Source organism: Mauremys mutica, chromosome 20 (genome assembly GCF_020497125.1).
Source record: "Mauremys mutica isolate MM-2020 ecotype Southern chromosome 20, ASM2049712v1, whole genome shotgun sequence".
Taxonomy (NCBI): domain Eukaryota; kingdom Metazoa; phylum Chordata; order Testudines; family Geoemydidae; genus Mauremys; species Mauremys mutica.
This window is the reverse complement of record NC_059091.1, coordinates 25831333-25848433: the sequence shown is the minus strand read 5'-3', so window position 1 is coordinate 25848433 and position 17101 is coordinate 25831333. Positions and strand designations below refer to the sequence as shown.

At 42.4% G+C, this 17101-nt stretch overlaps 1 protein-coding gene across 2 annotated transcripts in view; it reads left to right on the top strand.

Annotated features, from left to right (window-relative positions):
* The first annotated feature begins 1310 nt into the window (after positions 1-1310).
* The window catches only part of PBX4 (PBX homeobox 4), a 28759-nt gene continuing 12968 nt past the window's right edge, over positions 1311-17101 (top strand). Inside the window, exons 1-2 of one of the 2 annotated variants that reach the window (XM_044995071.1) lie at positions 1311-1438; positions 9031-9104. In XM_044995071.1, coding sequence (XP_044851006.1) covers positions 1326-1438; positions 9031-9104 — 187 coding nt within the window. In that variant the 5' untranslated portion in view covers positions 1311-1325. Of the gene's footprint in view, positions 1439-1507; positions 1965-9030; positions 9105-17101 lie in introns of those variants that run through there. The other variant, XM_044995070.1, reaches the window with a different exon arrangement.

The window sequence follows — 17101 nt, the reverse complement described above, 5'->3', positions numbered from 1 at the left end:
AGGTGAGAGTTGGACAGTTCGCACAGGGCAGCCCACAGGCACACTTTGCCCTGGTACAGTCGGGAGGTGACAGTTGGAGAATGGCCATTGGGGGCAGTGGGAAGGGGGCGGGACAGGCGGGAGGTGACGGTTGGGGAATGGCCGTTGGGGGCAGAGGGAAGGGGGCGGTGCGGGGCAGGCGCGAGGTGACAGTTGGACAGTTCGCACAGGGCAGCCCACAGGCACACTTTGCCCTGGGACAGTCGGGAGGTGACAGTTGGAGAATGGCCGTTGGGGGCAGTGGGAAGGGGGCGGGACAGGCGCGAGGTGATGGTTGGGGAATGTCCGTTGGGGCGGTGCGGTACAGGCAGGAGGTGACGGTTAGGGAATGGCCGTTGGGGGCAGTGGGAAGGGGGCAGTGCGGGACAGGTGGGAGGTGACGGTTGGGGAATGGCCGTTGGGGGCAGTGGGAAGGGGATGGTGCGGGACAGGTGGGAGGTGACGGTTGGGGAATGGCCATTGGGAGCAGAGGGAAGGGGGCGGTGCGGGGCAGGCGCGAGGTGACAGTTGGACAGTTCGCACAGGGCAGCCCACAGGCACACTTTGCCCTGGGACAGTCGGGAGGTGACAGTTGGAGAATGGCCGTTGGGGGCAGTGGGAAGGGGGCGGGACAGGCGCGAGGTGATGGTTGGGGAATGACCGTTGGGGCGGTGCGGGACAGGCAGGAGGTGACGGTTAGGGAATGGCCGTTGGGGGCAGTGGGAAGGGGGCAGTGCGGGACAGGTGGGAGGTGACGGTTGGGGAATGGCCGTTGGTGGCAGTGGGAAGGGGATGGTGCGGGACAGGTGGGAGGTGACGGTTGGGGAATGGCCATTGGGAGCAGAGGGAAGGGGGCGGTGCGGGGCAGGCGCGAGGTGACAGTTGGACAGTTCGCACAGGGCAGCCCACAGGCACACTTTGCCCTGGGACAGTCGGGAGGTGACAGTTGGAGAATGGCCGTTGGGGGCAGTGGGAAGGGGGCGGGACAGGCGGGAGGTGATGGTTGGGGAATGGCCGTTGGGGGCAGTGGGAAGGGTGCAGGGCAGGTGGGAGGTGACGGTTGGGGAATGGCCATTGGGGGCAGTGGGAAGGGGGCGGGACAGGCGGGAGGTGACGGTTGGGGAATGGCCGTTGGGAGCAGAGGGAAGGGGGCGGTGCGGGGCAGGCGCGAGGTGACAGTTGGACAGTTCGCACAGGGCAGCCCACAGGCACACTTTGCCCTGGGACAGTCGGGAGGTGACAGTTGGAGAATGGCCGTTGGGGGCAGTGGGAAGGGGGCGGGACAGGCGGGAGGTGACGGTTGGGGAATGACCGTTGGGGCGGTCCGGGCCAGGCGCGAGGTGACGGTTGGGGAATGGCCGTTGGGGGCAGCCCGGGCACACTTTGCTCTGGTCCAGGCGCGAGGGGCAGCCGCCCTTGGGTAGGTACGTGCTCGGAGCCCGGCCTCTCCCCAGCCCGGGGGCAGAGTCAAGAGGAGGGGGCGGGGCGGGGCCTGGGTTGAGGATGGAAGCGAGCGTCCCGACGCGTCGCGCTAGGGAAGGGGCGGAGTCCCGTCACGCCGGGGCGTGGTCACGCAGGAGGGGGCGGGGTTCGCAAGTCGCTGGGCTGGGGCCTGTTGTGTGTGAGGCGCTTGGGCCGTACCGGGAGCCCGTTAGTGGCTGCTCCGGCGCCCTCCCCACCCCCGTCCCAGCCCCGCCGCCTCCCCTCCCCCCCACCATGGAGGACCCGTCCCGGCTGCTGGCGGCGGCGCACGGTGCGGGGGTCTCCCTGCCCGGGGGGATCCCGCCGCCTCCCTCCGCCGGAGACCCGGCCGCCGCCGCCCCCCCACCGCCGCCCCCGCATCGGCTCCAGCCTGGGCCGCCGCCCCCCGGGCACCAGGATACTGGGGACATCCTGCAGCAGATCATGGCCATCACCGACCAGAGCCTGGACGAGGCGCAAGCCAGGTACCGCAGGGGACGCGGGGTGCGGCCCTTCGGGCAGGAGATCCGGGTCCGAGCAGCGCCTGCGGGGAGGCTTCATGGGTGGGCGGCTAGCGCCGCGGCCAGGCGGAGGGGGGTGTCCGGGCGCGGGGCCGGCCGCACGGGGGGTGGGGGGGTCTGACTAGGGGACCTGGGCACTGGAGGCTGGATGGAGTCTCTGAAGCTCGAGGCTCTGGGGGCTGAAGGGTCTCGAGTCCTGGGGCTTTTCGGCATCAGGGCCTGGGCTGTGTAGGGCAGTCCCGGGGGCTGGGTACCAGGATATGGACAGAGTCTCCAAATCCTGGAGTCGTTGGGAACCAGAGTCTGGTTCCAGGGGATGGCAGTGTGTGGCACTAAAGTGTAGAGTGGGGTAGTGCCTGGCATCTGCTTTAGGTGTCCTGTGAGCACCGGGTGATCAGGCTCCTGGGTACTAACTTCCCTGCCTGTTTCCATCTCCCGTATTGCTTGTGAATTTGTACGCTGGGCAAGGCGTGAGGCAGCCTGATTTAGTTTCACAGAGGAACTTCGCTTAAAACGGTAGAGTGAATTTTATGGGTACCTGGTAATGTCTTAGGAGCAAACCCTCAGTATAGGGTTACAGTTTATTTAAGGGACTTTAGTGCTGGTAAAAGGTTTCTTCCTGAAGTTCCCTATACATTCTCAGGGCAGGTAACAGTTCAGGCAGCAATAAAGCAAACTTTCCTCAGGCACTGTTTAGTTAGTGTGTCTCATCCCTGCCCAGGAGAGACCCCCACCTCATGGATGACAGCAGTCCATTTTTTATTGGCCTCTCGTTCTTTGACTGCTGCTGAGACTGCTTTTGGGGCATGGGAAGTTCGATGGTGGAGATTTTTATGGTATAGACACTTATCTGCTAGGAATAGAGCTGAGACCTATGAGTTCATTTCACACAGGTTACTTAATGAAGTCACCAAATGGCAATGCCTTTGACTCAGTAGCTGTAGTGGCACAAGTGACCTGGAGATGAACAGTTATACGTTACTGAGTTCCTGAGAACATGGAGGATTTGAGGCTGTGGATCTAAATTTTGAATTTCTTACTTGCTAGTTCTGCTCAGGGGAAATTTTTAACTAGACTTTATTTTCCCATCCCAATAAGAATAAGAGTGTGGAGACTTTCAGTATGGGAGTTGAACAGTTGATTTGTATATTGACTGAGAGGATCTTGTACCTTTGTCCCGTTGATAACAGACTGTGAACCGTTTAACGCTTCTTATAATTATTTTTTAAAAGCTAGCCTGTCTTAATAATGAATTGTCCTTTCACTACTGCAGATGGGGGTTCATATCACAGCTCCAGTCACAAGTGAAAATGTTTTTTTTTTCTGTCTGTTGCACAACTACTGTATAATTTGGCCTAGGAGTAGAATAAATGCAAGGTTGTGATTGCAGCTCAGTATTGAAGTGCCCTGGCAGAGAGGTGTGTGTGTGTGTGGTAGGGAGAGGCACATGCACACAGGAACTGAATGGCAGGTGTATTACATTTCAGGTCTAAGGTGCTTTGGCAGAGCTATGTGTGAGCAGTTTTCACAGCACCTGGCAGCACTATGTCTGAATCACCCCTCACTTGGGTGAGAACTAACTGTACTTGTGTTTAAAGAGAGAAGCCTACTTGAGGACTACATTCTCTTCTGTGCATATTGTATGCTCTTGTGATCCTCGAGGGGATGTAAATAATAAAATGAATAACATAACCTGATGTAAAAACATCAGCATAATTCAAGATCTTGTAGTTTCTTTTCTCTACCCTAGAGGTGTCTGTGCCCCTGATTGGCTTTCTGTAATTATGTTTTGCTTACTTGGTATGTATGGGTTGTAGAAAGTATGTAGACTAGAGGAAGTAGTTTGGAAAGTGGAGGATTATAAAACAGATCTGGCTTATAAAATTAGCAAATGAATACTCATGCATCAGATTCCAGACAGTGATTTATGACTTTGGTTAGCAGTCTGGCTGACTTTCCATTATAAATTACCTAAACCAAGGTTTATTTACTCTGAGAAGTTTCTTTGGCCTGACATTTAAGCCTTGTCTATGCTAGGTAAACTACCTGTTGGTGTCAGCAGCTGAGCTGGTGCTGAAAATGGTTTAACTTGTAAATGTAGACACTGGCAAGTCATGATCTGTACTGTTTCAGAAACTGTAGAGCGGGTTTTAACTACACCTTTGGAAACCATGTGAAAGTGATTTATGCAAGTACGCAGAACTACTGAAAATAAACTCCAGGCCCATAAACATGTTTGGTATGATCTGAAGATAAGTTCTAACCAAATAGTTATTGATTTAAAAAAAAAAAAAAGAATGTTGATGGGGCTTCCTAGGAGAGAGTTTTGTGGTAAAATTAGAGTTTTCTAGACTGTATTTACTGAGGAAAGATATTATTCTACCTTATAGTTTTTCAAACAATATTCTGGACTAGTTTGAGTCAGAGGGACTCTTCAGAGGTGCTCTTCTGTGTTCCTCTTACGCCAAAACAATGCATGTTGAAATGAAAAAAAAAATATACTGAAGGGGATGCTGCTACTATTTCAAGCTCCTTACATATTTTCCATTACTGGTGGTGGAATGAGGCATCCCCTAATATGCTCTCTCTTTTTACCAGTCACTGCAACACAAAATTAAAGCTGTTTATAGTTACTTCATAGTAAGTGCATGCACAGATTAATGTGTATGTCACACAAGGCACTGCAGTTCTGTTTGATTTTCAAAACTCATCTACAAGAGAGCTGAAAAAGTTGAGTGCTTAGGAAGTTTCTTTGTTTTGCCTATAAACAATAATTTAATTATGGGGTCATAGTGCTTTTTGTGTAGGCTATATTGCTTTAGCTATTTTCAGTGTTTTTAGAAAACAGAAATCTCTAGAAAAAAATGTTGTTAGATCTTCTTGGCACAAAGTTTTTGAAGGCTCAAACTTTATAAGAAGTGCCCTTGTATATGAGATGATTGTGCATGCACAACACAGGTTCTTGCATTATAGAGAATAATGGGTCCATCTGTGCAGTCTACTTGCAAACGGAGAATCTTGGTAAGAAGGCCTATATGTCATTGTAAAGAAAGCAAAGCAACCCTCCTTAAATCTAGTGTAACCAGTAGCACAGATGCTTCAGGGATGTTAGGCAGAGTGTCCTGGAATATCTATCTATCTGCAAGATGGCTTGGCCATGATTTAGCTCCAGCTGTTTTATTTGCTAGAGTTTAATTTTACTCTATATTTTAAAAAAATCTGCATATTGAACTGTACTGGGTTTCAAATCCTCATAACTTCACTGGGGCCTCTTGAGTTTCAGAACTTTTAGTATTTATATTCTAAATTTTAGACTGCAAGCTAAAAACTGAAGAGAAGTTGTTTTATTTAAAACAATCTGCCAAAAATTACATTAAGTAACCTGCTTAATATCAATGTTAATCAACTTTATCATTCTACAAAAGAATAAATATTGGCCATATTAGCTATGTAATGACATCTGGACAGCCTGTTTCTGAGAACTTATAACACATCTAGCTTATTTAGTGTGAAAATCAGCTTTTTTAGCCCTATTTTATGGGAGCTGAGTTTTAAGGCCTGGAATTGGTGGTTTGTCATCAAGCAAGGACAATAGAATCCACTTGGCTTTCTTTTCAGCTGCCTTTGTTCTCAGGCTGCTTGTCTGTGGGTAGATATTGATCTGCTTAGATATCTGATAATGTGCATTATGCCTTTCTTGGTTCCATGTATTGAAGTAAACTGGTCAGTGGACTTCAACTTGTGATATTTTGCTTAATTCTTGTATTGTATTTGAATATTTATGGGAGGCTTGCAGCTACCTGTTGTAAATCTTATTGATGGGAGATTGTAAGGAAATTGAGTACCCTTTTAAGCCCTTACCCATAGCTTGAGTAAGGAATATCAGGATGATCTGTATTTAATAAAGAGAGCTTCTGAAAAGGGGTTACTCCTGGCTCTGAATGTACTTTAATTAAATAAAAAGAACAGGAGTACTTGTGGCACCTTAGAGACTAACACATTTATTTCAGCATAAGCTTTCGTGAGCTACAGCTCACTTCTTCGGATGCATAGAATGGAACACACAGACAGGAGATATTTATACATACAGAGAACATGAAAAGGTGTTATGTATGTATAAATATCTCCTGTCTGTGTGTTCCATTCTATGCATCCGAAGAAGTGAGCTGTAGCTCACGAAAGCTTATGCTGAAATAAATGTGTTAGTCTCTAAGGTGCCACAAGTACTCCTGTTCTTTTTGCGGATACAGACTAACACGGCTGCTACTCTGAAACCTTTAATTAAATAATAATTTAAAAATTACATAAGGGGTTGTCATCAAAGGAGGTGGTGGTAGAGGGAATTTTTAAAGGCACAAATGGCAAGTACCTAACTCCCAACTTCCAGTGGAAGTCAGGTGCCTAATTGCCATTTGTGCCTTTAAAAATCTCCCCCAGAGAAATGTAAATTTTTTTAGTATCCTGTTCCAGAGCGATATTCTAACAAACTTCGTGAGGATTGTTCATAGTTTGCAATTGCAGCTACATGTCTGGCTGTAATTGAGAATATGGCATCACTTTTTGGGTGAGAGATACAGCAATGGCATCAGCTCTGGTATCTCTTCAGTGAAGTAGTATGGTATATAAGATTTTTCAAATAGCTTAAGTATTCAGCTGTGTATGAAGATCCCTCCGCAAATGTCGGGGGGGGGGGGAAATATGAAGGTACCAGAGCCTATAAGAACACTTGGCCAAGCTTATTTTTAAGGCTTCTGAATGAGACTGAAATAAAATGTAATGCCTTCTGTTACTAGAGGAGAGACCAACTGAGATTGTGATGGAAAGAGCTTTACCATTGCTAGGGAGAAAAGCAGATATTACTTGCTGTGGATGTGAAAAAAGGGCAAAGGAATTAATTTCAGCATTCTTGTATATTTTGGTATTAGGAAAACTGTATTTTTACTGATGCAGAGTATATCTCATCAGGGTGTTTGAGAACTCCTTTTGTAGTTTCTATCTCAAACTTCTTATGATATACAGGGGTACAAAGAGTGTGTGCATAGGTAAAAATAGAGGATTACAAAGTTCTTTCATATTTTTTCACTCTTTATAGTAATCACTTGAAAGTGTGAAACTTGCTAACATTACCCCCTCCCCCCTTGTTGATGTACACAAGATTGGTTCCAAATGTAGTAACACATTGTGAAAATAGTTAACTTTTGCAGGATACCATGACTGTTGTTTAAGTAGTAGTTTTTAACTGGAGGGTGGGGGGGAGTTTTGGATACTACACTTGCCACTCAGTTTCTTATCAATTTTTGTGGATTTATATTCACATGTTCTGCTTTCTAAAATGTTCCCTTTGTTTTTGAATGACCCACACAGACTGGGAAAACTGACTATGCAGGGGAAACAATGAATGTTTATGTGGGTTCTGTCAAACAGGAATAAAATTACTTGTAATTGACAGGAAAAACAAATCATGCAGTGGCTGCTTTGAATAGTAGATTAAAAACTTTTTTGATAGAAGTGATTTTTTTTTAAGTTGACTTTGTCGTCTTAAACTATTAGCAGCATTCTCTAAAACAAAGTTTATTTATATAGAGATGTGCATAAATCAATTTCCATTGCATACAAAAAAAAATACTTTCTCATTTAAAAGAATACCCTACCAACAAAAAACTGTACTAACAAGACATTTGCCTGTCATCTCCCTGATTACTTAGTTTGTATTTTATATCTGTCTATCCTACCCTTCACCTGTTTTGTCATGTTCAATTGTAAGCTATTTGAGGCAGCTACTGCATCTACAGTGCCTCTTGGGCATTACTGAACTACAAAATAAGAAATATTTCTGGAGTGATAACTTAGATTTATTTAGAGGGTACATTGAAATAAAGTGGACATTGGCCATGAGTAAACAGTGATGTAATTTAATGTATTCTCTCTTTCCACAAACAAGTGTAACATACTTATTAATCTTTTTCCCCTTCCCATAATTTCTGTTTGGAAAAACAAGGACAAAAAATGCGGTGGTATCTGTCTCAAACACTGGAAGCATCAAGTGGCTTCTGTCAAAGGAGAATGTACTTTAGGTTGTTTGGAAAAGTAGATGGACATTCTAGTGGGGCTTGAGTGCCCCTCCAGCTACAGCTGTGTCAGAGTTTCTATTGTAAATCCCTTTCTTTGATAGAATTACATGGGTGCATCAAGGTGAGGTGTAGCTCATAATATGCAAATGCTGCTTTTAATATATTCATAACAAACATAACCGCTCCAAAGAAGCAGTTAATGTATGCTATGATTTCATACTAAGGATGCAGTCAGACACATTCTGTATGGTATTCCACATTATGAATGTATAATTAGTTACATATGATGTGGCTTCTGGCACTAGGTCCTCCTGCTTGCACAGAGGTGTCCCTTAGACAGCCAGCCTGCTCTTGATCAATTAAGGCCTACCCCTCCTTAAAAAGTATCTCTACCTTTCATCCCTCTTGCCCAGAGATCCCAACAGTCCTCTGGGTGCAATTTCTTCCATTTCTGTTCTAGGGGAAGAACAGTCTCCTTTTGTTTGGAGACTGATACTTGTTTTGAGTTTGATTAAACTAAAAGGAACAATATTTGATTTGATCAATGGTAATTGAGTTCTGTTTTGTTTTTAATGTTCAGAATCTGTATAATGTAAAAATGTGGATCTTTCTCATATTTTAGATGGACTGCTTTGTTAGAGCAATTGGAAGAATACTAATTCAGAAAGCAGCCATTTGTTGACATCATATAAAATATACTTTTGGTAGAGTTTAACTTCTGTTTTGCTTCTGCCAACTATAAGCAATTGAGTATTTCAAGGCTATAAATTATTCTGGTAGAGAGTTTCTGGTGACGACCTTGAGTGAACTGTGTGACTAGAACTTCTAAATGTACATTAATCTTATGCTCTCGTTTGCTCATTTTTATAAATACATGGAATCTATTTTTTATAAACCTTGGCACTCCTGCCTCTTTCCCCTTCCACTCAGCATTCATCTTTTCTTTCTCTCCTTTTCAGAAAACATGCCTTGAATTGCCACAGAATGAAACCAGCTCTTTTCAGCGTGCTGTGTGAGATCAAGGAAAAAACAGGTGTGTTGTTGGAATTTTTCAATGATTTTTTGGAAAGTTGGGTATCAGAAATGAACAGCTCCTGGGTCAAGTGCAATTGAAATAGGTCTTTGCTGAGTGAATGATTTTTACAGCTTAAGGCTTTAATGGTGATTTCCTGGCCCATTGTGCTTCTGTAGGTTGGAGATTATTTGTAGCTTGCTTCCTACAATGTAGGCTGTGCCATGATTTGAAGGAAATATTACTGCTCATTGCTTTTTGATTTGAAAAACAAAATAAAATGTAAACATTACAATTATAATCTCTGAGTAGACATGTGTAGACACAAAGGGGTGACAACCAGAATGTCTTTAATAGAATGCCCATATCATGCTATTTCTTGAAAGAAGATGGTCCCAAAACTGTGGAGGGACTAGGAGATTAACACTGGAAAATGAACTAGACCACAGAAAAGAGAGGCTGTGAGGAAAAGCAGCAGATAAATGGGGAAAGAAGACAAAAGCAGCAGGAAACTGAGTTGACAGGTGGATTATGAGACTTATTTTCTTTGTGAGCAGGAATGGGGTGGTTAGGAGCGAGTGGATTTTGATTTTGGCCACCCAGTGTATCAATTGTTCATCTATAAACTCCCAGGCAGTGATGTTGGGATGTTTTATTGTGCTTTGTTGTGTAAACTTTTGAGCTTACTGAATTTGGATGCAATATTAAAGGATAATTACTTGTAGAACCTGTTTAATTGTAGAAAATGTATTCTTTATGATATAAGTTGCTTAACATTAATATCCTAATACTGCCCTTGGTACTGAACCTATACTGAAAAAATAACTTGTAATTATCTTGTATATCAATTCACCTAGTTTTATCTTCAATGATGTCCTTAGCATCAAAGACAGTATGTGATACTAAATGAAATGCAACACACTCTCACTTTTGTGTTAAGAGAATGTTATAGTTGACATATTTTGAGTTCTCATGGCAGCAATTTTCTTTTGTTGTAGGAAAATTTTATAGGAATAGAAATTTGTGAACTGTTATGCTATATTCTTATGTCTGTTTATCCTATGTGGTTTTTTTCCTTTGAGCAGGAGCTAATCTTAGGACAGCTAAAAGGTGACTAATCCAAGCGCTACAGCACACTTTTTATTTGTTTTTCCATGTTGGGATTTGCTTGCTCTGTGTTATAACCTGGAAGTTTAACTTCTATTTGACTTAAACATATTTGTAACTAGAGACTTCAGTACCTTGGCTACGCTGGATTTGTTTTGGTCTCATAGGTTTTTGAATGTCTGATGGCCTGTCTGTTCCTTATTTAAATTATGGAGAGCAGATGTTATGGCTTCAAGCAAATAAAAGCCTGGACATACTGTAGCATAAGGTTTAGGCTTTCTTTGTGACCCAGGCGCACAGGCTTCCTTTCTAGCTCTGAATCAGTTTAAAACATGTTTGCCCCCCAAACCTCTCTCCCACATTCCCTTTGTTAGTGTGCCAGTGTCACTCACAATAGCTCAGGATAAGCCATGTGCCCCTCCATTGAGCAGCCAGCTGGAAAGTGTAGAGAAATTTTGCCCAGAAAGTGCTTTTAAAAAAATACTTGTAAAAGTAACTATTCTTCTTTGCCAGTTAAATTGATTTATCCAAATCTAGCCTTCTCTCAAACTACTGTTTGAACTCTGGATTATGAGATTTCTTTTATATTTTTCTTTTTGGATTAAATAATTCAGTCACTGTAGTTTGTAGAATGACATTTTTATTTCTATACTTCACCAGGAAAAATATACTGAAATAGATATTTCACTTTCAAGTATGTCCTAGATACACACACTCCACACACATTTACTGAAGGTACATCTAACCCAAGCAATGTATGAGGGGGCAGACAGTGCTCCCTCAAGGAGCACAACAACACATTGCTCCACTGAAGTCCATACTAACCTCCTTCACAATAACACCCACTTAGTTCTTTTGAGAACTGGCAAAAGTACTATTCTGTCTTAGAATATTTTAAAAACCTGTTGTAAATAAATCTGTCTAGCAGACTCTTTTCTTGGTGTTCAGCTGCCATGGACATCAGATGCTTGACTCCAGAAAGCTATGCTTGTCCAAATATAAAAGCTGTTTATAGCTTTAATGTCCAGGTGTGTACATCAATGGAAATAAAAGCAAATATTATCCTTGAGGATTTCCTTTTTCTGACTGATTGCAGCAAACACCTGAGTATATTGGGTTTCAAGCTCTTTAGGGCAGGGGTACTGTCTCCTTATGTGTTTGTACAGTGCCTAGCAAAATGGGCCTCTGATCTTGATTGAGGCTTCTGGGCATGACTGCAGTACAAAGAATCAATAAGTATTTTGTTTAGCAATTTATAACACATACCATTTTTTCCCCCTCCCACTGACTGCAATACCTTGTCCTTCCTCTAACATGCTGGTTGTTCAAATAGGTTCATTCAATTTGTATTTTTTCATTCCATTATAGAACTTGGCAAGTGCTGTGGGGCTAAATGGGTGTTTTCCCTTTGTCGCTGGGTTTGTTGAAATTCCTACATTGTTGTCTTGTTCCTTAGCACTCAGAATCATACTTGTCTTCCTTCTGAATTAATTTTCTTCTTCTGTGGTGGAGAATCTACAAGACCTTCAGATATTGACTTTTAAGAAAGCTCTGTCCTGTCACAACACTTGAGACCAGTAGAGGAAAAGTGGACTCTCCAGAGTGGAGGTGGGGGTTGAGGGCTGTTGCTCTTAGCAGAGGGTCATTGGCTGTGGAATTTGCTTCCTCTTGTGGCTAGTGATAGCTTGGATTTGATGGCCTTCAGGGTGCAATGGGAGGCCCATTTGTTAAATGATGCGATTATGAGGGTTTCCTCTCTTGGTAGCAGTAAGGGATGGCTTGTAGTGATGTGTGTGGAGATTATTTAAGAAAAAAAATTGTATGGCTTCCAAATGCCATTGCGATAGGCACCAAGCCTTAAAATAAATAAAATGTGTACATTTTCTACATGCAGTTTAGTGCTGATTAGTTAGTCCCAGTTCCTGCTGAGAGCCAATTAATTATTCTGCAGTTCTATTTTTAAAAAATACTGTTAAAAAGGAATCTTCTTACTCCATAGATTCCCTCATGTCTCATCAGAATTGTTTATTAAATTCCAGTCAGTCAACACCTGTACAACCCTCTGAGTCCCAGTGCCTTGCGCTTTGTGTAGTCATTTTACACCTGTACAAAGTGTACCAGTAAGACCGGCATTTTCAAATTCACCCTATCCCTCTTCTTCTAATGCCTTGAAATTCAGAGGGGTTAACATTCAAGGTTCTGTTTTTGTGTGCCGTACAGCCAATAGATGTATTTACCTCTAGCTTTTCTGCTCTGTTGCCACGTGGAAGAAAATCTGGAGAGGAAAACAAGCCTAAACAAATTGCATATCATTTTTATTTTGGCATCAGTGATCTCATACAGTTCATTACAGAACTGCAGATCTTTAATTAATGATATGTAAATATATTGTAATGATTTCATTTGCATATTGAGTGAGGTTTCAGTACCTTAGGTTGTGATGTATTTTAATTAAGGATTAATTAGAAATGATGGGAATTTCATTTGGCTTAGTATAATTATTTTACATTTTGATGAATATCTAGTGGGTGTTGTGCTGGGGAATGTATAATACTGTGTTAGTGTATATGACAGCACCAGTTTAAAAGGCTTTATGATCCTGAAGGGTGTTTGTTAAAAGCATTCATAAATATGATGAATGGATAGAGATAGATTTGGGCATAATACTAAGCCTGGACAAGTCTGAGTCATGCTTAAAACATTGAATATGTGATAGGTAACTACATAAGCAGAATGGCAGAACATTTACTTAGAATTGTCTATCTACTGGACAGATAAAAAAACAAAATGAATAAATGTCTTAATTTATGTTTGGTCCCAAGTTTGTACCAAAAACTAAAGTAGGAACCCATGAATTATATATTTTCTTTTTCTTCACTCATCCTCTGGTACTGTACATGGTAATTACTTTTGAAAGTACAGTGCAACTGCTAGAAAAAACCCAACTGCTCCCACTTTTGTTCAATAAAGTCTTGACACACAACCCCATAATATTAATGTTGTTTATTGTACATCTTAGTGTTTTAAAATGCAGTACACACTAGTGTAGCTGCAACTTAAAAATGTTGATCTTTTTGTCCAGTTTGATATGTTGATCACTTATTAAGGTATTGATACAGTGATGGACAAATTGATCTAATTAGCATTGTGGTCCACTGGGCTACCAAAAGGCTAAACATTGCTAGCCCACCTCTAAACTTAAGTGACCGAACCAATCCACACAGTAACATATGGGGGAAATGATGTGGGATACCCATGTTAGTTTAGAAGTTTGTGATCACATTAGTGATTTTTCTTTCTTTCTTTCTAATATTTGTGAGAGACTACCATGTTCTCTTTACTAGCTTTGGGAGATTGATCAGATTGGGGCAGCTCAAGCTAAACTTTTCGCTTTTGATTTGTCTATATCAGAGAAAATAGTGCATCATCAATTGTCATTGCTTTTAATTAATCATTGTTTAATGCCAATGAAAAAAGCTTTTTTTTAGGGGGCTTTAAAGGTTCATTTGTGCTACAAATGTCCCTGATTTTTTTGGGGGAGGGAGCAGAGGAAGGAGCATATTGACTGGTGGTTTTTGTTTTGTTTGTTTGTTTTTTAATGCTTCCACTTTACTTCTGTCAAGTCCTGAAGCTGGTGGTGTCTTGAGGAGACAAAGATTGTGTTGCGGGCAGACAGATGGGTGTGGCAAATGATGGTTGGTAGGGATGAGATTGGCCTGAATTTGAAAAAAATCAAAAGTATGAGGAGATTCACCTGTTTCTTAACAGACTCTAAAATCCTGGCATTGTTCTTGTGTCTCTGTCATAGGCTTGAATTTGTTTAAAGAATCCATAGCTTCTCACTTTTCTACTGCTCCAAACACTTTCTTTTTTTGGTAGAAGGCAAACCAGTACTAAATCCAGATGGTGTCAACTGAAATGACTTACAGGCAGCTTGTGGTATCTAAATACCCTTCCACAAGCTGGTTTTAATACCACCCTGTACAGTGGATGTCCTGGTTATGGTTTTGTTCATCCAATCATCCTCTTCCATGATTACTGGCTCTAGAGGTTTGTTACATAAATGAATACAGCTTTTGTTCTCACTGATTTGAACAGGCTGCTACGTGCTGCAAATTCTTGGTTATGAATTCTTCAAATAGATCGCTTTGAATGAATCAGACATTTTTTATTAATACCAAAAGTAACTCAAATGTTAAACTAGTTGAAGAGGGATGTTGAAAGTATTAGGCCTAAAAATTGACCACCTATGACAGCTGCCCCAGTGAAGGCCTGACTTTGAGGAGTTTAATTTTAATGGCTTTATTTAACTATTAAAATATCTGATCTTTGGGGCAATTATATGTATAATTTAAGTGAATTTCAGATAAACCAGGAGGAGTTTAAAATAAATATTGTGTAGTAGGTTTTTAAAAAGAGAGAGCTCAGTTGTAATGCTTAGGTTTAATCATCTTGACAGAGTTCCATTAAATAAACATTTGACTTACCAGGATAGAAGTGTAGCCTACAAAATGTTAATTTTATCTAACTCCTCTCTAGTTACTTGTGACTTACTCGAGTCAGCCAACTAAATTCTTCCCTTGAGACTTTACAAGCATTTCATACATGCATTTCAACAGTTGACTTGAGATGAGCCTATGTGTAATTGATAACTAATGTCTAATTACCATAATTAGACAAGTGACAGAAAATTAAGCTGCAGCTGGGAGCTTGACTCTAGCACTGAGGCAGATTCTGATATGCGGTATAGTACATATGGAAAAGGGTTTGGCAGAATTGTTTTCAAATAGCAAGCGAGACCCAAATATATCTGCTCCTCTTAATTGTATTTGTATGTACCAATCAAAATACTTTAATGTGAATTTTAGCCAAGATTAGTTAGCAAATGAACTCTGGCTCACTTGCCCCTGTGGTTGCAGTCCCAATGGCCAACCCATGGTTCAGAACTATTTGAAAATAGAGAACTGGCAGTTAAAAGAACAATGATTTTTTCCCTCTTGTTTCCACGTTACAAAAATATCTAGTAATGGTGCTGTTAGAGGAACGCTTTTGTGTATAGTCTGCAGTAAAAAAATATGCTTTCCTTTGTTTTACTTTCTGGTAAGAATTTGAATGGCTGCTGATTAAAACATATGCAACAGTTTCCCTTCCTTATCCTCCTTTAGCAGAATCTCCCACTCATGTTTTAATGGAGAGCATCTTTTCAGTTTGCTTTTCATTTTCTTCTTTCTGTGGACCTGGTTTTGTTCCATTTTCCGTGCCTGAATCTTGGAACGAGAGGCCATTTACACCAAGGACGGTGAATTATAGAAGTCGGAGGAACAGACTTACTAGGTTGAAAGTGAGAGAGTAAAACAAAGTTGAGGACCATGGAACTGCTAGCTATGGGTGGCAAGGCAGTGTTTGCTACATAAATGGTTTTTCACTATGCACATACGCATTTTAAACCCATTTAAAAGTGGAAAAAACTCTTTGCCCATTCTCTAGAGTTAATGCAGTCTGTGTTGCCCAAGATTGTGTGTCTGAAACCCTTCAATAAATACGGTACACTGTTTTAAGACTGAATATGTAGTAGGGGAAGTATTGTATCTAGAGGAAATGGTGTAATCCATATCAGTCTGTTACACACACTCTTGCTTAAGGGGGGAGGGATAGCTCAGTGGTTTGAGCATTGGCCTGCTAAACCCAGGGTTGTGAGTTCAATCCTTGAGGGGGCCATTTAGGGATCTGGGGCAAGAATTGGTCCTGCTAGTGAAGGCAGGGGGCTGGACTCGATGACCTTTCAAGGTCCCTTCCAGTTCTAGGAGATTGGTATATCTCCAATTATTACCTTTCTTGCAAAGAATATGCAAAAATTAAGAACTGTTTTCTGTAGGTGATCTGAAAGGAATTCAGGACTACTTCCTGCTGTTGGAAGATGGTTGATTTTTTTTCTTTTTCTTTTCATAGAATCAGAGAAGATTAGGGTTGGAAGAGACCTCAGGAGGTTATCTAGTCCAACCCCCTGCTCAAAGCAGGACCAACCCCAAGTAAATCATCTCAGCCAAGGCTTTGTCAAGCCAGACCTTAAAAACCTCTAAGGATGGAGATTCAACCACCTCCCTAGGAAAACCATTCCAGTGCTTCACCACTCTTCTAGTGGAATAGTTTTTCCTAATATCCAACCCAGACCTCCCACACTACAGTTTGAGACCATTACTCCTTGTTCTGTCTTCTGCCACCACTGAGAACAGCCTAGCTCCATCCTCTTTAGACCCGCCCTTCAGGTAGTTGAAGCCTGCTATCAAATCCCCCCTCACTTTTCTCTTCTGCAGACGAAAATAAGTCCAGTTCCCTCAGCCTATTCTCATGAGTCATGATAATAGTTATAATAATAATTTTTGTTGCCCTCTGCTGGACTCTCTCCAATTTGTCCACATCCTTTCTGTAGTAGGGGGCCCAAAACAGGATACAGTACTCCAGACGTGGCCTCACCAGTGCCGAATAGAGGAGAATAATCACTTCCCTCAATCTGCTGGCAATGCTCCTACTAATGCAGCCCAATATGCCATTAGCCTTCTTGGCAGCATGGGCACACTGTTGATTCATATCCAGCTTCTCGTCCATTGTAATCCCCAGGTCCTTTTCTGCAGAACTGCCACCTAACCAATCGGTCCCTCCCCAGCCTGTAGCGGTGCATGGGATTCTTCCGTCCTAAGTGCAGGACTCTGCACTTCTCCTTCTTGAACCTCATTAGATTTCTTTTGGCCCAATCCTCCAATTTGTCTAAGTCACTCTGGACCTTATCCCTACCCTCCAGCATATCTACCTCGTCCCCCCCCATCTTAGTGTCATCTGCGAACTTGCTGAGAGTGCAATCCATCCCATCATCCAGATCATTAATGAAGATGTTGAACAAAACCGACCCCAGT